The following is a 22970-nucleotide window of genomic DNA, read 5'->3' on the forward strand; positions in this document are numbered from 1 at the left end:
CCAGCTGATAATTTATATGTGTGTAGTCAGAGCCAAGGACGTCACGATTTTCAAGTGCGTGTTGCATGGGAGTGCATACGTTATGTATGTATATACATATGTATTAATATCTCACATATTCTAAATCAATAGCTCAAATAGAGGAGGGCTCGCCAGGAGCTATACGAGAATAATTACATACTTATTTACCTGAACACTCGATATAGTATGAAAAATTAATTTGATTGATTGACTACTTGATTATGAATGTTCACCCCATGCTTATGATTAGAAAAGTTTACAGATAAGGGCACTAGCAATATTTTATGCTTACTTTGTATTTATCAGGCAAAACTGTGAATATTTAATTGTAGTGAGGTCATTAAAACTAAGCTCTTCGTTCAGTACCTATTTTACTAATCTTAAACTCAACAATTCAGGAATCACTTCGTAATGAAGACTCTAGTATTATGATACATGGCCAAAATCAAAATAAATCTGTAAATTTAACCACTAGAATATCAACCTGAGCTCTTAGATGTGTATTAATATTGAAGTTATTCCATAAGGCTTCACGGAACCATGCGATTTGTGTTGAAGCTTACATGAAACAACAACTGAAATAGTCTATGGTAAAAAGAAGGCGTGTATGTCGAGCTCTGAGATGCATTGGAGCTTTGGGTTTGAGTTGCGGTAGGTTGGTGAGTATGAAATCATCATGCGGTTGGTAATGGTAATGGCAGACAGTAATGAAAAGAGGGAGAGTGGATATGAAATGACCTTGAAAGCGACCAAGAAGATAATTTGAACAAGTATGTGAGAGCCACGAAGTTGATTCGTTGTTCGTGGTATGTCGTTGGTTGTTTTCCTTCTTTTGCGTTCGTTCGACTTTGCGACTCGTCTCCAACACACAGCTGGTCGTAAAGGTAATGACGTCACAATGCGTCTGTGAACTATTTTTGGTGTAGGGCAGAAACATCAGCGCTAAAGCAGATACGGTTTTTCGATTGCGTCATCAAATGCGAGTGTATGTTACGCTGAACCTTTCCTCCTTGATATACGATATACGATATGCGCTCAGCTCTTGTTTGGCTCTATAATTTCCTACGTTTATTTTTGCACGTGTTGTTCGCTCTGCGACGATTTTAGTGTTGCGTACTTCAGGCGCTTATAAATAGTAGCCATAGGCCCTGCTAAAGGTCATTGTTTTTATCTAAAAGTAGTACTCAGCATCGATTTTAATATGCAATAGAGTTGGGCGTCCTGTATGCGAGTTGGTGAATCGACCGAACCGTTCATTTCGCTGACTCACTATACCCTAACTAGTTCATGACTGATACATACTATCGCTAACGGAAGGTAAAGTCTCAAATGAGCATATCGTTCAAGAGCTATCGATTTCAATTATTTGGCTGTGGCCACAGAGCAATGCCACTATGGTTAGTAGCAATGTTCATAGCCGTTGCATCCCTTTATTTTACCGGGTCACAATTACGATGAGAATTTCTGTTGCTACAATGTTCGAAGCAAGTGTCAATCAAGCAAGCGCCGTTAAATATTCTTCAATCATTAAAAAACAAGTTGGGTGCCAAAAAACGTCAACTGAACAAGCCAATTGGAAATAAACAAGCATGCAAACACACACATACATACATATGTACATGTGTAAAAAAATCAGAAAAAGAAAAACAAAACCAAAACATCATAACAAAAAAATGTTTGAATTTGAGCTTTTGCAACGGGTACAACAACAATTTGTGATCTTGGCAAATTTTCCTTCAGACTAGAATTGCAGACGCAACTAACAACAATCTGCAGCAGCAAGCAGCTATTAGCAAACATTTTTTAGTTTTTTTTTTTGTGTTTAGTTTTTAGTTTTGGGCCCACATTACAACATCACATGTTATATGTTATATGTATGTGATTGGAGTGCGCTTAAAGAGGAAAACTAGTTATTCTTAGCGGATTCCTCCTCTCATACGAAATCGTTCTCTTTGCAATTGCAGTCGTCTTGGTGAATTAAAAAATCAGAAAAAAACAACAACAATTGATTAAAATACTAAAATTGAAGAGGCAAAAAAGATGGACAACAATTTTTTTTTTGTGGCCACGCATCGTTTTTGTTTATATTTTTTATTTTAGTTTTAATTTTACCTCGTCTCAATTTATGTTGGTTGGCACTCTTGAGAAACATTGCAGATGTCGTCGAATTTAATGAGTATTATATACTAGATATGCTTTATAGCTTTCGAAGACGACTGAATTGTAAAACATTTTATTTGGAGCGTACTAAATTTCCTGAGCCATACAAGAGTACTCTATTACTATTTTAATTATATTTCAGGCTAATTTATAGTTTGGAAAGTCAGTTTTAATATTTTATTTTGTAGATGAGAATATTTTATTTTGTAGATTGTAACTTATTTTGTTCTTATTAACTGTTAAAATTATGAACACTTTTTGTCTACAACTTGGGCTTGACCCTCATTCCGCACACAATCGCGGTCATTGGCTTACCCCAAATGCAGTGGGAAACGAGTAACGGCTGCACTTGACTGCTCCATACTCTGTTTGCAGATAGCTGAACAAACTATAACCCGAAGTCTTTTGGAGTCGAGACTTAGAAAACCCTAAAAGCATCTGATTTTGTGTTGTGCGTAAAATTTGTTTAACGACAGCCAATATAGTCTCTTTACACAGACGTATAGTGAAGAAATAAGCAAAATTATAGACGAAACAAGGTAAAAGCAACAACAGGCCAACGGCTGAGCAATCCAATCAGTTTGAAATTAAGGTTTCCACATGCGCCGGCAGCAACCGGCAGTCAAATTGACCAACAGCCAATAAAGTAACCAAAAATCGTCAGATTGTAAAAAATTGTACAAATTGTAAAAACAGCAAGAAATCAAGAAGACAAAATAGTAAAATTTCGAGGGAAACCTGCTGCCTGAGCCCAGGCGAGACGACGCCTCAAAACGCATTCCCAAGATGCTATTAGACCTCGACTGGTTCTGAGCACCAGCTCACAGTCAGATTACCCGACCGGCCATCCAATCATCCATCTATCCATCTCTCTGACAGCAAGTTCTTGGCGTGCCAAAGTGTGGCATCGCCGCGTGATGCGAGGACATTGCACTCGCCGCATTATTGGCAAATTGCAAATTGCAAATTGTAAATACACTGCAATTAAATAGAAAACGAAATCAAAATACAAACTATGCGGAATCGAGTGCGCACAATCTATTCTGGGACTTGAAAACTGTATAGGAGTTGGGGCTGTTTTATAGATAGCCATCGAATCGGGCACTCAGTAGACAGACAGGCAGACAGACAAATTTACAATGGCTAATTATGCAGCAATAGTTTTGTATTAAGTTGAAGAATTTAGTATGCACCCGATATAAAGGAGGCAGAGTCGTGTATCGCAATAGCGTACGAAAAATTTAAAAATAATTATAAACTAAAAAGTATAAATAATAATAAATTGATACACATAACTCTTGCGTAATCTGGGTTGATTCCTCATTTTGTGTAGAGCCCTCAAAAACCTTGCTTGGTCAATCCCATAGACAAAAGGGAACCGTGCGATCAATCCGAACGTTGTGTCTCTGAATTGCTTATAAAATTCGCATAAATCAACGCAGATAATTAGGCAGACGCCAGAGTCAATAATAATCATTAGCAAAGCCGCAATATGACTGTTTCTCTTTCTCTAGAGAGAAAGACAGCTAGCTGTCTTCATTTTTATACCCTGAACCCATTTTCAATGGGAAATTAGGGTATAATGGTTTTGTTGAAATGTATGTATCAGGCAGAAGGAGGCGTGGCAGACCCCACAAAGTATATATATTCTTGATCAGGGCGACGAGCTGAATTGATTTGGCCATGTCCGTCTGTCCGTCCGTCCGTCTGTCCGTATGTTTGAACGCGTCGATTTCCGAAGAGCTAGATACTTGAATTTTTTTAAATGACCGTATATACAGCGCGGATGTCGAGTTTGCCTTTAAAAATTCGATAAATCATCCCGTTATGTTTTTATCGAATAAAAACATTCAAGTTCAAGTCAGATGCCACTATAGCTAATTGTGAATAATTTTTCATTTTTTAAATTTCTCAAATATGCAATATAATATGTAAATCATATGCTGCAAGTTTCATTAAATTCCGTTCAGTCTAAAATTAATAAAAAATAATCAAATATTTAGCCAATTAACAAACGCACGTGCAGCAGCTACAACAGTATCGTATACGTGTGCACACATACATTCAAACTTCTTCTAGAACATTCACATCAGCTGATGTTAATTTTTTTAATTGTTTCAAAATATTTTTTATTTTGATAAATGAGTTTTCTATTTAATTCATATTTTTAAATACACCAAAATTGAAATTTTCACCATACTAAATGTGCGTTTTTAATAGTTTGGTTATTCTAGCAGATTCTTAGAATCACATCAGCAGTTAGTTTGGTTTAGCTTTGCTAGATGGCGCTGCATCAGTGAATCTATTTCAGTTTTGCCAAAGCGGCTTTCGAAAGTGAGGTGGCGTAGTGAGTAACTGCGTGACGCTCGGTCGAGAAGTCGCGGGTTCGAATCCCGTGCGAATGCAGCTGATGTGAATTTTTTTAATTGCTTCAAAATATTTTTATATTTTATTAAATGAGTTTTGTATTTTATTTATATTTTTAAATACATCGAAATTGAAATTTTAGCCATACTAAATGGGCTTTTTTATTTGTTGGGTTCAGGGTAGTATCTAGTCGAGCACTCTCGACTCGAGTTTTCTTACTTTTTATATGCCTTTCCGAAATTTGTCTTCAGTTTTGTGGTTTCACACGAGGTGTGAAAATAACGACCTAAACTTGATCACTGCCAAAGCCAACAGCAACAAATTGATCAAAAACACCTTAGTATAGGTAGACAACAATCTTTTATTTGGCGGAAAATCCAAGAAACTTCATTTCATTTTCATTTTCAAATGCCTTCGAATATACTTCACGGACGATATGAATCGATCTTCCGCCATAGCCGAATAGTAGCCTCTATTTTTTTAGGACGTCATCTCTACATAAATATAAACCATCAGAATCAAAAAAGAATATACACATTATTTTAAACATATCCTATCGAGTAAGTTTTTAATCAATTGGGTGTTAATCATTAAGTATTTGAATAGTCGTTTTTTATGAATTGAGTATCAGGCAGTACCTTGACTTATAGTAGACGATTCAAAATGTAGCTGGCAAATAGATTCATCATTTATTTGCAATGGAGATGCAATTGACCGTTAATGATGCGATGCACAGTTAACGAAACAAAAGCTGGCAGCCAGAGAAATTAAAATTGTTGTTGCTTTAAAGGACACAACTAATTTCACACGCAAACAAAAATAAAAAATAAAATAAAAGGAAAACAAAATAAATAAAATCAAAACGGAATTGCCCGGCATAATAAAAGATACCAAAACAGTGGACCAAAAATGTCTCGTGATTATTTTGCATGCAAAATGTAGACTCATAAGAAATACGGGCGACGTCATGAGAACGTGCTCTTCAGGTTAAATATATCTGTCTATATAGCCATATAATACCTATGCAGAGCTCTGACGCAGTGGACTACTTTCTCACATCGATTTGATGGCTCAAGTTCAAAAGATTTTCTCTAAGGCCCTCAGTTGACGACGCACAGTGGGACCTTTGCATATTTTGCGATACAAACACAAGTTTCTGAATGAAGAAATTTATTTTTAATATCTAATAGCCATTTGAAAGTTTTAAATCATCCTCTTTGCCTTTCCTGTGCATTTCAATTCGATGTCACATTGGTTTTATTAGGTATGCTTGGTAGAGGTAGAATTGAAAATTCAATTCAATTCAACTCAATTTAAATTTAAAAGCCATTTCAAGCATCAATCCTTTTGGCCAATTATTTGCATTGTTATTTCAATTTTCTCACGCTTTATGGGTTAAGGCCCTACTGTGAGCTACGCCCATTCCGCCCACCTACCCCGTGTCATCCGTGAAACCTACTGTAACGTATTGCATTCGCTCTAATGGCGTAGCTGGCGTCATGGTTCTTTCATCTGCTGTAGTTCACTCTCCTACGTACCTATATACAAATATTATAGAAATACAAAAACAAATAATACGAAATGCGAATCAGAGAGCACGATACATCTATTAGAACCGAGGGCAATTATCAGTTCATACCCAAGAAATAATTAACTCGAATATGATTTGTTGCACTGGGTCATTGGACTGGCAAGTGCTTAAGCCCCGTTATAGAACCCATAAGAAATACAGAAATGACGATAATTAAAAAAAGTAAACTATTTTTGGTCTATATAAACATGTGAGAAATATAAAAAATGGGAGTAATATTTAAAATCTCCATTATTAGCGATAATGTTTACCTATCTTCTCTCAAGCAGCATACGGATTACACATAAAAAATCTATTTCCAAATAGATTTGTGAATTTAAATGAAATATTTGCATGCTGTATATTCCTGAAGTCCATTAGAATAAATGATATTTTGATCAATTTTCCGATTGGAATGTTGGGTAAAAAATCATAAGCATAAGGTAATAATTTTTATTGTCTAAGTACCGTAAAATAGTATAACAAAGTAATAAGAATATAGAGAAGTCGTACAAATAATGGTTATCCAGATGCAGCACACAGTACGTTTGTTTCTCTGAAATAAAGGCGTCAATAATAACACTCAAGTGTGCCTGTGTTATATGACAGTGTGTAAGTGTGCATGTAAGTGCATGCGTGTGCTTGTGTGCGCTTGTCATGCACAGTGTAAATCATTTTGCGTCAGACTTTGTGTCGCTCTGCCTCTATTTGTATCCGTCTGCCACAGTGGCTGCTCCTCTTCGCTGTCTGCTGCCTTTGCGATGCTCTGCTGACGCTGGCAAACATGTGCTTGGATGGGCAAAGCTCGTCTGTCTGTCTATTATATGCATATATTTATATTCTTCTATATTGCTATTATGACCCCCTTCTCCCTGCCCTGAGCGGGCAAAAATTGATGTCGTCATTCTGCCCGAGGCGTGTTTATAATTTCAGTTAATGCAGCAGCTGCATTCAACAAATCTTTTTTCTTCGCCATTACGCAGCACTTTTGGCAGAATGCGTAATGTTGCACATACGCAACGTGCGCGTAGTAATTAGAAGCAACGAGCCCCACCTCCACCACCTCAACCATCACCAATATCGAAGGGAGTCACGCATACATACAAGTCTGTGTTCCGTTACTGTGCCAACAACTACTGTTATTCGAGTGGAGCCCTGCAGAGCCTGGCAAATGCTGCGTGCAAAGTAAGCCGGAGGAGACGGAGGAGCCGGCTGAGCAGCCCAAATGTCCAATATCGCAGCCGTCGGGAAAGAGGTTGCGACAGGGATAGATCGCTGCCGGAAAAGTTACGCACTTCGAATCAGTGTTCAGATTCTGCCTATAGTAGGAGTTGTTATTGACCTCATAGTAGATGTTGCTCTCGTAGGGCAGTGTATACAAGGACTCCTGACACTTGATGGCCGGCGATGGCAGCAAAAGTTTCACTGTTTGATGTGGCTGCTGTGGCAGCATTTGTTCATTTTCAATGAGTCTACTATTATTGTTATTGTTATTGTTATTGTTGCTATTGCTGTTGTTATTGCTGTTGTAGGAGTGGCTTACCGGCGCCGTCGCCTCTTGCTTCACCACAATCAAAGAGGCAAGACGATCGCGCATTATATGTATTGGCTAGTGTGTATCTGTGTGTGCGTAATGTAAATGACGGCGATTCATGAGCAGGCAACACAAGGCACAAGAAACAAACATAAAAGAAACAACATCAACAGTCAAAGGACACATGAAAGTTATTAAACACCTGTATGGCGCACTGCAACACGATGGAGATCCAGCACGACGTCCGAACTGGAAGCCAATTTTGTGTCTAGCACAAAAACTTGGCAATTCGCCCGCTGTGGTCACTCCGATAATACATAGCTGTAACCGAGCGTGGCTGTTGCTGCCACTATTTGCTCGACGTTATTTGATGCACACTCGCGGCTTACACTTGTCCTCGCCTATTTCTGTTATGTCCTTAAACTTGAACTTGCGAATTCCGCGATTTATCCGGCCTCCACCTCCTCCCGGCGACCCTGCTTATTCTTATTCTGCTCACAGGCGTTTGCGCAGTACCCGCGGATGTCGCGACGTAACCAACTGACGACGCAATGGCTTACTCACGTTTATATGTCAACGTATGTGTGGGTCTGTGTGTGTAAGTAGGCGACGTTATATATACTCGAAATACAAGGACTCTACTCAATGTTAAATGTGCAAAGACATCAACAATTTTTGTTGTTGCTCGTGTTATAGTTGGTATATTTACTTAGTGTTTGCACCTGCACTGAAGTTTCACATAATTCTACACAAATATACATGGAGATATTCAATGGATTATGCTCACACAATATATTCGAATTGCAATAGTTCACGTTACACATACGCAGCGTAGCACAAACGCGCGCCACAGCTGCAACGGGAGTTGCACGATATTACGCATACGATGTGTTCTCAATCGGCTTCCGTTTCCGTGTTGGTCTAGATGACAACTTGTTGCAATAAAACTGAGCTATTCGTTGAGCACCAATTAAATATTTCTATACTTTGTATATTGTTTGTATTAGTATTATTATTATATTAGAGACATTTGTACGTTCGAAAATGAGTGCCGCTTTTATTTTGCTCTATGCGATTATTAAGCGATTTGGGCTGGTTGTTTAATATTTGCGAAAGGTTGTTAACAATGCGGCGTCTGTGACGCGACTGAACTTATCTTTACAGTTATACGCGACTATATCCAAACGGAGGAGCAGCACACCAAGCGAACAATCTGCTTCAGTCGGCGTCGCCAGCTGCTTGTGAGAGAGAGAGCAAGAGAGCCAGAGAATGAGAGAGAGGGAGAAACCCGTGCTCGGGTGCAACACACGACCTACCTTGCGCACTCGGTTTTCGGTTTTTTGGTAAGACAAATCGTAAGCGCTATTACGTCATTTACCGAGCCATCATCATCGGCAAGAGCAAGAGCCAGAGCAGGAACAGGGGTAGCCGCCCCAGCAGCGATGCTAGTTGCGGCAACAACAGCAATACAAAGCTCGTGCGAACAAAAATCGATGACGTCGTTGTTAATGCGCCTGCGCTGCAGCCGAAATGGCAGTGGGCAAATATACGTATACGAGAGCGCAATAATGTAGGTGCACAGCTCTGTCGACGTCGTATGAAAGCGAAGACGGAACTAATTTGCGTCATAAAAAGCTCTGTACTGCTCTGTTCTTTAAACGGCAGTGGGAAATTGATTTTCTAGTTGCTGTTTTGCTTTTTCACCTGCTTTGTTTAAATGGCTGTTCACTCCCCCCTCCCCCGCTATCACCCCCTACTATGTCTCTCTCTCTCCCTCTCTCATGTTTTCTAACTGTTTCTTTACATTGTTTCACACGCCCACATCTAAAACATCCTTAACAAACTGAAACGGAGCCGGCATGCCGTTTATATACCGGGAAAGCCCTTGAACCTACACGTAGATTTACCTATTATATATTTTTGTGTGCATCTTACATATGTACATAAGTATGCTCTCTAATTTTATTGGCCAACAGGACGATATATTCAATTAAAAATTGATCCATAGAAGAGTCTCTACATGCATATTTACATGTTTAATTAAATAAAGAAAATCTTAACGCACTTTACCATTGACAATCGGTAGTGCAGCTTAGAAACCTGAGCGGCAAACAACCGTTAGTAATATATGTACATTAAATTAGCTCCTCCTCTCGAAACTACAAACAAAACCGAAAGCAACAAGTGACACACACACACACACACACACCAATATTCGCACACAAGCAGACACTTTTATGAAAACGTGAAGCCGAAGCTCGGATCACAATCCTCTTGAGCGAGAGCGAAATAAAATTGAACGTGGACTGAGTGAGAGAGCGAGACTGAGTGGGAGAGTGAGAGTGAGAGTCGGTCTAGCAGCGTTTGGTTTCCAGTTTGAGGCGGAGTAGAAGTATATGTAGGTGAGGCCGGTAACGTTTCGTTTTCGTTCGTTTTGCGAGTTCGTGCTGTGTAATGCATTCGTTGTGGCTATTTTTAGACAGATTCCAAGCCACGTTTTCTAACTGTTTTTAGCGTATGCCTGAGCCTGAATCACAACGGCAGAGCTTGAGACAAACGTGAGATCGCCGGTCAGCAGACTTGGGCGCAGTGGGCTCTTCCTTTCGATTTCGCTAGATTTTTTCCCATAATGCTTTTTCAGCGCTTTGGCATAGGCATTGCCTTTGGTTCAACGCCAACACACCCCACATACCCCACACCCCACATTGTATTAGTGTTGCAGTTCAGTTCACCTTAGCATGGTGAGCCTCACATGCATACATACACACATACATACATATGGAGGTACGTACAAGTTGAATTTTTGGGAGCGACGCAAGTGGAACTGGTCTGGTGAAGTTTGTGTTGTTATTGTTGTTTGTGTTTTTGTTTTGTTCATTTATTCATGGCTGCTTCTGACTTGTTGGCGCTGCTGCTGACCCGCTCGTGGCCCCAAAAAGTGCATGCATATACCGCCAGCCTAGCGTCGGACAAGCGTTGGAGTCGCTTCCAAGATGTTATATTGTTGTTGGTTTTATTGGCTGTATTAAGCATGGCTTGCCAAGCCAACAACGTGAGGCAACGCTAGGCAACACGAGGCGACGCGCCGCGACGTCGAAGACAAGCCAATAGTTGGCACTCCTTGCTTTTGCTGCTGCCTTAAAGTCTCTTTAGCTTTTGTCTTTTCTGCGATGATATTCTAAATGTGCTGCGCCAAATTTACTTCGTCTGTTGAATTTGTTGTTGCTGCTGGCCTAATCCATGTATCGTTTTCGCATCGTTGCGCGCAGTTCGTGAGTTTAATTTAAGGAATTTTAGCTCTTTTTGATTGCTGTTTAGTCTTTGATTTTTGTATGTCTTTACCAAATTTCAATTAGCAAGCGGCACTTTGCGTTTGCTATTTCAATTGTTTTTTTCTTTGCTGTTGTTGCTGTTGTTGTTGTTGTTGTTGTTGTTGTTGTTGTTAGGCTGCACATTTGTGACGGCGCCTTTTGAATCATTTGCATAATTTGCTCGTGGTTGGGCCAACTCTTTACCTCTCCATAAGTTTGGTGTGCCTTGCTTTACTTTGCCTAGTCTCAAGCCGTTCCGGACTTGCTGACATGCCCATTTTATCGATGACCCACCTATCTATTACCGAGCATAACTATACCCATAACATCCCATGCAAATTTTCGGAGTTGACTCCGTTGCCTGCAGGTGCTTTTCGTGGCGAATTATTGTCATTATATCTATTCATAGTATTTCTATATATAAATGTATATGTATATATGGTCCAACCTGCAAACATCTTTTGTGCCCTCTGGTGCAAGTATTTCATGCAATATTTGGGAGTTTTCGAATTTACTTTAGGCCAAATAACATTATGTCGAAGAAGCATGCCAGTATTTCATCCAGCATACAGGTATAAAAAAAATAAATACTTGAAGATTTTATATACTTGTATGATATCCTTTCAGTTCCAATGACATCGAAGAAAGTAAAAATTCGTATTAAATCAACTATTAAATTGGTGGATTCCTTGCTACTTATTCTGCAAATACAGCTTTTTGATTGACCACGCCCCTTTTTGATAAGAGAGTTTATTTGCCAAGTATATTGTATTTCAACTTTTAAGCGGGGTCAGCGAAAACTTTATAGTAGTATAATATGACCACATCTCTATTTTCTATATCGCTTTTCAATCCGTGTACGACTGTTAAAGGTATAACATAAAATTAATATAGTTCATCATGCACAAGTAATGTACCATATTAGAGTCCCAGATTACCCCACCCATTCATAACCCAAGCAATTTTAAACCAAATCTAAGACAGCAAATGATGGACGGATTATCCTTAGGAATTCTTATTGGTTAAATTAATATCAATCATCTATTGAAGGCAGACAGGCAGGCCTAAGGGTGAAAGTATCCAACTATCAACTACCGCCTTCCGGTGCTTATCAAGTTCCTGTGTTCATTAGCATCCCATTATTTATAGCGCAATGCTTTGCGGCTGGTTGGCCACACGCGCCGTGACGTCATAACACAGTGTACAAGCGATCGATAAACAAAGACGTCATCAATTTGGGTGGCGGCGCGTGTCCGTGACGGGCTACATGGACATGCGCTGTTAATTGCGCTCGCGCCATGAATGAAAGCTTTGGAGCATGTGGTGAGTGCGCCGGCAGAGGCAGTGACAGTGGCAGAGGTAGATGCAGAGACAGAGGCAAAGCTTTATGCGGAGGCAGAGAAGAAACGCCGGCCGGCAACGGAGGGTCGGCGTCGCAGCGTCGGCTATAGTCTCCATTACGGCTGATGTTGTGCTCTCGCTCTGGCCAGCAGCAAGCGCGTGAATCAGTGACGTAACAGTGCGACGCCTTTACTCTACGTACTTTCTACGGCTATCTCTCTTTTTGTGACGTCAGAGTTGGATGCTACTAGACTGTTCGTATGGTCAGCATATGTCATGCCCTCTCGCTCGCTGTGACGTCAGTGAACCGTCTTTTTTAAGCCTGCTGGGGCTATTATTATTATTGCATGATTAATTCATTAGCACAGGTGCAACGAAAAAAATTCAATATCTGCGAGCTTAGTATTTTTGTTGTTGCGAAAATTGACTGCGTGCATATGTATGTGCATAGGAGTCTCCAAACCATTTGAAATATGCTAAATATAGAGGGTATTTCAAGTCACCACACAGCACGCTCTATTATCGGTAATGGTGACGTCACAGTACACTTGAACTTGACTGCTGCGTAAATTTGTACATATATATGGCCAGGGGATAGTCACACGTGCTGCACTTCTTTGCAGGCCGATTTGCGAGCAAAAATAGTTGCTAAGTTGCATATCTAAAAGTGGGCTGCCAATAAATTCCATGATGGCATGAATAAGGGTGCATGTGCAAGGCCTTAAAGAATTATTTTAGCGTCTTACATCTTATATACATACCGACTCAAGCCACGGATTTTCATTTGCGACAGTTTTATAGTTTACGTTCAGTAGTCAAAATTAGAAATGCTAAAACATGTTTACCTTGTTTATCCTTGTCTAGTCTGGGTAAAGAATGGAGAATGTAGGATAAAAAAGATATGTAAATTTTAGCAGTAATTGATTTTAGTTTAATTGATTGAATTTAGTTTAATTTATTTTAGCCATTTTTCTGAGCGACAATAAATATTTCAAATTAAAATTATTCCCTTTGTTGTCTTCAATGTATCGGATCGGATCCATCTATTACAAGTAAAAATTTATTATATATATGCCCATTCTAATATAACGAATATATTGGGAAATTTATAAAGCCATAATTTCCTTTGAATGCTTTAATCAGCCACTGTACAAGATCTGCGGCTAAAAGACAAGTTATCCAAATGACAGTCACTAAGGTTCTTATGCAAAGCCACCAAAAGTTTGTATAAGTCCGAAGCAATTGTAGCTGCACAAAACGCTGCATTTATTATGGAATGCATCTCTTTGAAATACAGTGTACACGTGAGATTTCCATAAATTTAGTGGCCTGTCATTTATAAGGAGCAAACAATATACCGGACAGATTCAACTTGATATACCGACAAAAACATTGCGGCAACATCCAAGTAGTCTTCAGCTAGTCTCAGTGAAGCTGCTGTTCATCTGAGAAGCATCTGTTTATGGCGATTTTCGCACCCATGGCGTTCGGACAAATGCTGCGCAAATGTAGAGACGACCTCGACCTGTCCCGTGCTCTCATGCTCAGGGCAATACGTTCGACTAGGTAATACATGCTCTGTTAGAGTCTCTCGTTATATTATTTGTGTGTATTCAACAAGAAACAGTGCTGAGCTGCATTGCTCACAATGAAGTCGATAATGAAGTTATGAACCATCCATTCAATTGGTCATGGACGGTAGAAACTCTTTGCTCAGCGCTTCAGTCCATTGATGTAGATAAAAAGTTCGAGAGCGATACATTTCATTGATTCTTCGGCTATTCTTTGAACAGTAGTTGAAAGAGCGCACAACTGAACCAATTTAATTTCAATCTCCAATTTTAACTGATATAGTTAACTGATATAGTTCACGATGGTGAACAACTAAGTTGTTCACAAGCTTGTACTAAGCCTCCCATCTCTAATATGCAGTCGCTGACATGGTCGGCGAGCCATGCGTCTCCTATAGCTTGGCACGGCTACATCTTTATATTCTGAACGGTATAGATTTGTATCGGCTGATATCTGTGTGTAAATTCGCAGTCACAGTTAGAAGCTAAGCCATGCATCGTGGTCAACAATTGGAGGTAGCTTCAGCATGCGATTGTTAAGTCAACGGGTTTGTCAAACTGCAGTCAGACAGATACAAGGCTTCGATTCTTCGAGTCGCTTGGAATCAGCTTCGGCTTGAGTCGGTCTGGCACCTTGACAAGCCTGCAGACCTCAATAAAATGGCAATTGGCAACAAAGATGATCATGGTAGTATTTCTGAAGCCAAAGTTAGTAGTTGAAGCTTAAACTGTAGGTGAGAGGAGTTTTATGATTCGCATTTAGCTATATACAATGACTATATTGAGAAAACTAAGTTAAAATTGAAACTTTCCTGAACATACTGCAAAGTTATAAAAATCCTTTATAAAGACGTACGTAGGTATATTCAATATTCTAGACAGTTATTTTAATTGAAAAAACTGGTGCAAAAAGCCATCGGATGTGCAAAAAAGACATTGACTACGGCATACTACATTTTCATATATATTTTATAGGATTCACATTAACCCCGACGTCGATCAGCCTGACAGCAAGATTACAAGAAATGGATATATGTATTTTTTTAGTTCATTTTTACAGCTCGTTGATTCCCTTTACAACTCTTTAGATCAACGGTACAACACAAAATCATATACATATATGTATAAACGATCTTGAATGAGTCACACATAAAATATCAGCTCTTGGGTCAAAAAATGTTGTAGATCAAAATTGAAACTCTTTATTATAGTCAATTAAATTACATTTCCCAACTCAGTCAACCTGCAAAGCTCGTTATTTTTAAATGCTCTGTTTTGAATGTCTCTAAACAATATAAGACATGTATGGTTTGGCTCTACTGCGGAACGATTGAAAGTAATTATAATAATTCATCTCAATAATAATAATAAATATTCGTTGTCAAATTTAATAAATCTAATAAAATTTCAGGCATATACTACAGTACGAGGAATTCTTAAAATACTTCATTTCAATAAATTTAGCAAAGAATAGTTTAGATACTTTTTATTTATATATGTACAATATATCACATTGTAATTTGTACTCGAGATATTCGCGTCCGCGGAAAATGTCAAGCGACTCAGCTAGCAGAAATATGTAATTAGTCAATGCTCAGAGCAGAAAATCGAGAAGCCACCATCGCAGCAGGCACCTGAACATGTCAAGGCGCTTTTTTCCGTTAAGTTTATTTGCATGTGTATATAAGTGTGTACCCATAGCCAGCAGGCCAATGCGGTACGATGCGATGTCAATGGGTTAGATGTACTACAACTAAGTCAGAACGATCACGTTTGTCTATTTAAGGAGACCGAGTCGAGGTTAACTGCAGACATTGCAGCCATTGTGAATGTTGTCATGCACGAGTAGCACGCAACAACTGCCTCGGGATCGAGACTGGCGGATGACTAAGGCTGACTGACCAGCGGTAAGAAGCTAACTGGGCTTCCTGCTGCTAACACAGACATCATTCCTATCGGCACGGCAAAGTTCAAGCAACAATTGAATGGGAAATTTATTGCAGCTAATAGTAGAATCGGAACGAATCATTTGAGCTATACAAACATATGTGTATCTGTATCTAAATGGCATTTACGCTGAAATATTAAATGGCCAGGCCGTAACGGTAGACGCTCGCAATCATTTGATACCGATCAGAGTGAACTTGATCATAAATACAAAATAGTACTTCCTTATGAATGTTCCTCAATTCAGTTCAGTTTGCTAGAACGTCACATTTGTAAAGTTAAGTTTAACCATGTTTTGCGGGCTTAAGTAATCGGGATGCTGTGCGGAGAACAGACAGCATGAGAGCCTATTATAGCAACATATATCTGAATCTAAAGCACATACCATGAGAACAGTACTTGAGATCCTAGTACCTTCTACATTAAGGACCAAAGTTCGATGTGTTGCCTTGCCACAGCAATAGACGGCATTCAATACTAACTGGTCGGTGATCTCGTCGCAGCTCTTGATATCAATGATATCTAGCTGGGGGCATTTGCGAATCAAGCGCATCAGACCAACATCGGTGACACGGCCACAGAAGGACAGTCCAAACCGCTTCAGCAATGGCAGCTCATTGAAGAACTTGAAGTGATCGTCCTCCAGTACATCATTTTCGCACCAATACAACTCCCTCAAACTGCTCAGCTGACCCAGGAACCGGGCATGCTCATTGCTGATCTCAAACTGGCCCGTCAGTTTGAAGTACGCCAGCTTGTTGCCCTTCTTTTCGGCTAGAGTGGAGAGAAATCCCAGATTCAGCTCATTAGACGTCATCCAGGTTTTGAGCGTGCACCGCTGCAAATTGGGAAGTTGGGCAATAATCTCAAAGTTTGCATCGCAGCCAGAAAAGGACAGCTCCTCCAGCTCCTCACAGCATTCGGCTACCTTTTGGTAGAGCGACTGATTCATGACCTCAAAGCAGCAATCATCTAAGACGAGTGTACGCAGTTTTCTCAGCGGAATGCCAAACTCGCCTGAGTTCCAGAGGAGGCAGTCTCGGAGCACAAGCCTGTGGAGCTTGTCAAAGCCGCACAGGTGTTTGCCTAACAGCTACAATTCGTCAAGCAATTCATATCAGCTGGTAATGGTGGGAATTGGCTTACCCGTATAACAGCCATTGATCAACTCAAACGACTCCAGATCGGTATTGCCATCCAAATCCAAACTAAGAACATCCTCCGCATCCATGCAGTCGATGCTGACACGCCGGAGATGCGTCAATCGGGACATAATCGTCCGATAGCGAAACTCGTCTGTCACATTGGTGTAGTAGATTTCTTCGATGTTCTTGCAATACTCCGAAATAAACTCGACAAGCAGCGATTCCTTTTGGAAGGACGCACAGTTAACCATCAGCACGCGCACAAAGGGTCCGGCCACCTTGAAGAAATCTATGATATCGGGTAACGCCATTTGCTCCACATCTTCCGCATCCAATGTGTGCTTCTGGGTTCGAGCCCAACTCTCAAATGCCTGTCGGAACTTTGGAGCCACACACGCCAGTCGTACCTTGTCAGACAGCCGAGGCAAGTAGGCAAACAGGTGGCGGATAATTTCTTCATGCAGGCACAGAATGTGGCACTTAGATGAGCCCCTGTCTTGGGATTGCGCTTGCAATCCAGCGAATGCAGACATTTTTTAGTGTCGTCGGCTCAATTGACCCTTTACACATAAAATTTTCATTGCCACGTTCTTGACAACTCTCGACAATTGTAAACAAATACATATCGGAAAATATTTTATGTACAAGTATAACCTTATGAACACATTTTTGTTCTCAAAGCTTCCTATGGCAGTCATCACACGATAACGACTGACAGCTGGAGGCAATTTTCATTCCTCACCTGAATCAGATTTCCATTTAATTTCGTTGTAGCCTATGCGCAGTGAGAACGGGTATACGATTCAGCATGGAAGCATTGTGTAAATCAAAGTAACAGAACAGAGGAAGTACACCTCAATAAATCGCAGATAAAGTGCAGGGTATCTACTATCTCAGTTGTTCCGTCTAGACCAGTCTTAATTGTTTTTGATTTTGTACTTTTGTTTGGCACCAATAAAATGCATAATTGGCTGCATAAATGTATAAATAAAAGCAGCTCGAAACAACAATAAGCGTTTAGAGGTGTACAGTTATTGTATGACATATGCTATACTGATATACTGGGAGACACATCTAGTAGTAGTAGTTTTATTTATATGTATCTGTATGTTATACCGGATAAACTTTGTCTATGGATTTTTAAATTTCGTATTATTTAATAATTAACCTTGTCGAACGGATTTGTTATTGTTTCGAAAGGTAAACGATAGATGCAGCTCACCCGTAATACTAACGAATGCATACACAAATTTAGATACTGCGATGTTGTATTCATATACAACTAATCTTAGAAATTCCTGATCGTGTTTCTTGAGCTTGATTATCAACAGCGGTAAATTGCGAAAATTTTCAATACCAAAATAATTTTTTCTATTTAAGGTTCTTTTCTGTTTCCGAATGAATATAACGCTTAAGCCGTTAGACATGATCAAGACTCTCAAAGAGAAAGCCTAGCATTAACATACGAAAATACTATATCAGGTGCTTAGGGGATAGAATTATGCAATATATTGGAATTTATTATTTATAAAATTGAATCGGGTGCACGTCTTATATTGCATGACAAAACAACTTATACTGATCTGAATAAACTTTAAGGAATAAAACAAATTTGAAGGTGAATTTCAAGTGACAATCTTAGATCCTATTTTTATGCATATATGTAACTGTTTTTTTTATTATTTTTTTTTAATATGTTGCATACAATATTTATATATATGTATATTTAATTGTGTGAAAATCATCATAGGAGTCTATTTTTGTAGGTAAAATAGACGTTTCGATATATGTAAATATGTAATCATATGCTTGTTGAAGCACTCAGATCCAATGTGTAAGCTGCATGGTCCCGTCGTGAGTCCGTTGGGTATCCATTACACTCATCTGGCGGACCAATCGCTTCATCGAAGACCGATGCTGCCTTCCAGTACTGCCACTGTTCGAATCGCTAGTCTCGAGTGGTGTGCGCTCATTGATGCGAGGCAGCTGGCGTTGGCGACGACTATCCTTTAACTCTAGTTCGACATCGGAAGCATTGGTTGAAGAGCCCCCTAGTACATCCAGATTTTCATAGGAAGCTGGTGGTGAGTGAATATCACTTTAATGATAATAAAATTGATTACTCAAAATTTGGTCATTTTTAAATTCAGAATTAGATTTACGGTTGTGGTTTGCATCGGAAGCAATCCTTGAGTTGCCAATCCTTGCCAAACTCTTCACCCTCTTCAATGGTCTGCGGCAAACGATGATGCAATGTCTCCGGCAAACGCAAGCCGGTCAAGCCCCCCAGCATCGAAACAAATCCCATTATTACTAATGGCAGCTTTAAATTTTCTTTACCCAGATACGTAACGAAGGGTATCACGATAAGTCCCAAGCCTCCTATGTAGCTAGATGCCCCAATGCCTATGCCGCGCACCTGCGTCGGATATAGCTCGCCGGCAAACGGGTAAATGATCAAGAATGATGCCGAAAGTAGAGCCTTTGATATGAGATATAATATTAAAGTCTCGTCTATGGCATTGTCAGGTAGCATCACAGTTATAACGCAAGCCACTCCACTATATTCAATTGAAGAACAAGAGAATAATAAATAATAGTTATATAAATAGAACTAAATACTAAATAATATGTAAGGAACTCTAGCCGAGACATCTCGACTACGAGATCCCCTGAATTCGTATAACTGGCACTTTAACAATCTTTTTACTTCTTTTCTGTATGCACTAAAAACAACACATGTTCATACACACGCTTACTTTGAGAACTTAATTGTTTCATAATTTTTCTTGCAGATGGACTATCTTCATAAATTCAAATGAAATTTGGAGCGAAAAGGATGAATTTGTGGCCGGTATCCTAAACATAAAAAAAATCAAAATTCTATAAAATACGTGATCCTATATTTAAAATTTAAAATGTATGATATAGATATACATACATATATATAAGATTGTCGATAACTTTAAAACTTAAATAGTTATCGTTTTTTTTAAGCAAACTTGATCTACGTGTGTAAAAGCCTAAAAAAATGTATCGCGTTCAAACAGACGGACAGGGTCCGACATAGTTCGTCACCCTTATAAAATAAATATACTTAGGGGGTATGCCCCTGCCTGTTACATACATTAAATAAAAAAACGTTAGAAATATTAAGTTAATTAATTAACGTTAGAAAGTCAAGTTAAATATCAACAGTATTGATAGTCTCACCCCAATATCATTGATAAGCTTAGGGGCCAACGTCGTCCCCAAGTGTCCATAAAGTACCAACAGCATAAGTAACTTGGAATCTCAACAACCGCCGACAAAAAGAAGCTTACATATTGATTGGTGCCAAGCGATGGTCCATAGTAGCTGAGACCCAAATAGACGGTCTCGTTGGCAAACCAGCTAAGTGTGATCAAGATTGTCTTTAGGCGCATGTTAGGCGTGCGGCATAGATCTATGAGGCCTACGTTAGCGACCTTCCTCTTCTGTTCGCGATGTTTATCTCTCTGGATTTGAGCCTCTAATTTGCTATGCACGACCTCAGGAAATTGTTGTCCATTGACGCGTGCCATGCGTTCAAGTATTCGCAGCGCCTCTTCCAAGCGGCCACGCATGAGAAGCCATCGGGGGGACTCGGGCATTATGAATATGTATAGAAAGTAGGAGTAAAAGGGTAAGGATGTGTAGTATGAGAGACGCACCCAGTCCCGCTCCAGATAGGTAACCAACGAGAGTAGCATTATTCCTGACGTATAAAATGTGCACGTCATTACAGTCACAAAAGATCGATACTTCTCGCCCACTAATTCCAGAGCTGCAAAACAGACATGAAAAAACTGGCATATTAATCACGCGCGACCAAAATCCAATACCAAACAGGAATATCTGTGGGAAAATATTGATATGTATACTCCATTAGTCGATTTTAGCTCTAAAAGTAATAGATTTGCCATTTTTTCATATTATATGTTTTAGTAAAACCTCAGTTAGTTGACAATATGATTTGTCGCTGTGAAACGTTTGAAGGATAAAATATTCTCAGTTTTGTAACTGGTTTAGATTATATTCTACATATTGGATCCATTGAATATTATGGAAAACCAGGGAATGATGGTTTAAAAAAAAAAAAGTGTACATGATCTTGATAAGGAGGATGAGCTGAAGCGATTTAACCCTGTGCGTATGCCCTTATGCTATTATGTTGAAATAGAGACTGCAAATTTTTTTGTCCATGTACATGCACGTGTATATAAAAAAAATCGTTATCCGGTCGAATTTTATTTCTGAATCAGCAATATAAAAAGTAAAATTTCCAGTCACTAGCTCTTATATCTTCTGACATCGAGGCGTTCAAACCAACGGACGGAGGACGGTAAGACATACAGACAGGGCCAAATCGACTCAACTCGTCGGCCTGATCAAGAATATATATACTTTGTGGGGTCTGCTACGCCTCCTTCTGCCTGTTACATACATTTCAACAAAACCATAACACCCTGGTGCCCCATTTTCAATGGGTTCAGGGTATAAATCAGCAAATGTATATAGGCAGATCTACTTACAAATGATAAAGGGTATCTGATATACCGCAGGAATAGTCAACCCAACAATCACTCGACTTCCGGCCCATGTCCAAAAGTCCGTGCTCAGCGATGTCATCAAACTGCCCGCCAGAAGAGTAGCAAGGCAGGCGAAGTAAGATAGTCGCCGGCCTGCTCGATCGTTAAGTAATCCAAACAGATATACACCTACCGGACCTCCACAGTTGAGAGCCGCCAATCCAATGGTGGGATATATATCTCGATCGCATACCAAATTAAACTGTTAACAAATTTATCGATATTATTATGCAAGTGCCTATCAGATCAGGGTTCCTGAATGACTAGGAAATGAGTGGCAAAGAGCGGCTCTAAATGAGACTAGATGTAGATTATTTGTAGCTATGTATATGTTTCTTTAATCACATCGATCACAATCGATGACCAGACACTGGTCGTGTTGTACTCCCACCCTTGACTGCACTTAACCAATGGCCAACTGCTATTAGGCTCCAGTGTTAAAGCACTTTCATCGGTGTATTCAATAGAGTCAAGCAACTGTGTCCAGTTAACGCCATATGTATAGCATTTGCTGAATTCCAACTTGTCGTTCTCCTAAAGTTGAATAAAGATACAATAGACTTACAAACTTACTTATAACTTAAAACTTAAATCGGACTACATGAACTTACCATTTCCTTAGGTATAGCCAAATATTTGCGCTGCTCAAGATCCATTTGAAGAAGCTCCGGAACCCGACACCAGTAATCATCAGGGGTGTCGGCCATGAAGAGTTGGTTGAAAGCACAAAACCCGCATGGTATACAGGCAGGCAGGCAAATGCCAAAAACGAGGAGCTTCTGGTACTTGCCGAACTCGCCAATGACTGGCAGCAAATCATCCAAATCAAAAGCTTCCTAAAATGGTATCCCCTGTAAGTTGCTTACAATGCATATTTCCAGAGCAACGCGGCTACTTACATCCACTGATGGTTGCGCCTTGGGCTTGTTATGTTGCTGCAGCTCCGAGAACTCATCGAACTCATCTTCACTTTCCACAATTTGGCTTGTCATTAGTCTAGTGGATTGAACGGTCTACAATTTCTTGGAATATGTTTAAAGACAATTTTTCGTTTTAGCAGAAGCCTTAAAAATGTTTGTCATATGGTGCAGTTCGAAGGGTTGCAACCCTTGCATAAAGTCAAAAGGAGGAAGGCAACATTTTTAAATTTCTTTTTATGATTTATTTTTTAATTCCAAGTTGGTTTTTAATTACTTTAAACTAAAGTACATACTTTTAAAATATTACACATATGTTTATCCTTAGAATCCAAGCTTTAAGAATAAACAAAAGGAAAAGTATATATAATTACAAAGTAATAAATTATGATAACGGTTAAGAAATGTGTGTTAAGTTAATTTATATAATTTTATAATTTTCTTTTTTTATCCTCTTTTATTTACTTTTTCAAATT

General features: G+C 39.3%; 3 protein-coding genes and 2 long non-coding RNA genes across 7 annotated transcripts in view; 2 read left to right on the forward strand and 3 right to left on the reverse strand.

The window, feature by feature from the left end:
• LOC6578153 (probable nuclear hormone receptor HR38) overlaps positions 1–7954 on the reverse strand; it is a 26392-nt gene extending 18438 nt beyond the window's left edge. Inside the window, exon 1 of one of the 2 annotated variants that reach the window (XM_002004034.4) lies at positions 7855–7954. Coding sequence is in view for 1 of the 2 variants with exons in the window: in XM_032728936.2 (XP_032584827.1) it covers positions 7223–7715 (493 nt within the window). In the remaining variant the exon portion in view is untranslated. Of the gene's footprint in view, positions 1–7222; positions 7829–7854 lie in introns of those variants that run through there. The other variant, XM_032728936.2, reaches the window with a different exon arrangement.
• On the forward strand, positions 1382–22915 carry LOC122757336. Its single transcript, XR_006357336.1, has 3 exons — positions 1382–1393; positions 7450–7451; positions 22831–22915. It is a non-coding gene; the product is annotated as an uncharacterized LOC122757336 (long non-coding RNA).
• Positions 15845–17593, reverse strand: LOC6578154 (F-box/LRR-repeat protein 7). Of its 2 annotated transcripts, none has more exons than XM_002004035.4 (3): positions 16969–17593; positions 16208–16908; positions 15845–16141 (listed from the first exon to the last, which is right to left on the reverse strand). In XM_002004035.4, the coding sequence occupies exons 1-3, from the start codon at positions 17498–17500 to the stop codon at positions 16079–16081; spliced, it is 1296 nt and encodes a 431-aa protein (XP_002004071.1). In that variant the 5' UTR covers positions 17501–17593; the 3' UTR covers positions 15845–16078. The 2 variants fall into 2 exon arrangements, with proteins under 2 accessions (XP_002004071.1, XP_032585132.1); XM_032729241.2 differs by having other exon boundaries at positions 16208–16915; positions 16969–17085.
• On the forward strand, positions 18153–20089 carry LOC122757335. The gene is made up of 3 exons (XR_006357335.1): positions 18153–18167; positions 18348–19051; positions 19118–20089. It is a non-coding gene; the product is annotated as an uncharacterized LOC122757335 (long non-coding RNA).
• Positions 18789–22646, reverse strand: LOC6578155 (carcinine transporter). The gene is made up of 7 exons (XM_002004036.4): positions 22477–22646; positions 22189–22413; positions 21923–22111; positions 21521–21779; positions 20181–20772; positions 19130–19528; positions 18789–19065 (listed from the first exon to the last, which is right to left on the reverse strand). Exons 1-7 carry the CDS (start codon positions 22567–22569, stop codon positions 18789–18791), a joined length of 2034 nt encoding a protein of 677 aa, XP_002004072.1. The 5' UTR covers positions 22570–22646.
• Positions 22916–22970: the final 55 nt, after the last annotated feature.

This window comes from Drosophila mojavensis, unplaced genomic scaffold, assembly GCF_018153725.1.
Source record: "Drosophila mojavensis isolate 15081-1352.22 unplaced genomic scaffold, ASM1815372v1 contig_49, whole genome shotgun sequence".
NCBI lineage: Eukaryota > Metazoa > Arthropoda > Insecta > Diptera > Drosophilidae > Drosophila > Drosophila mojavensis.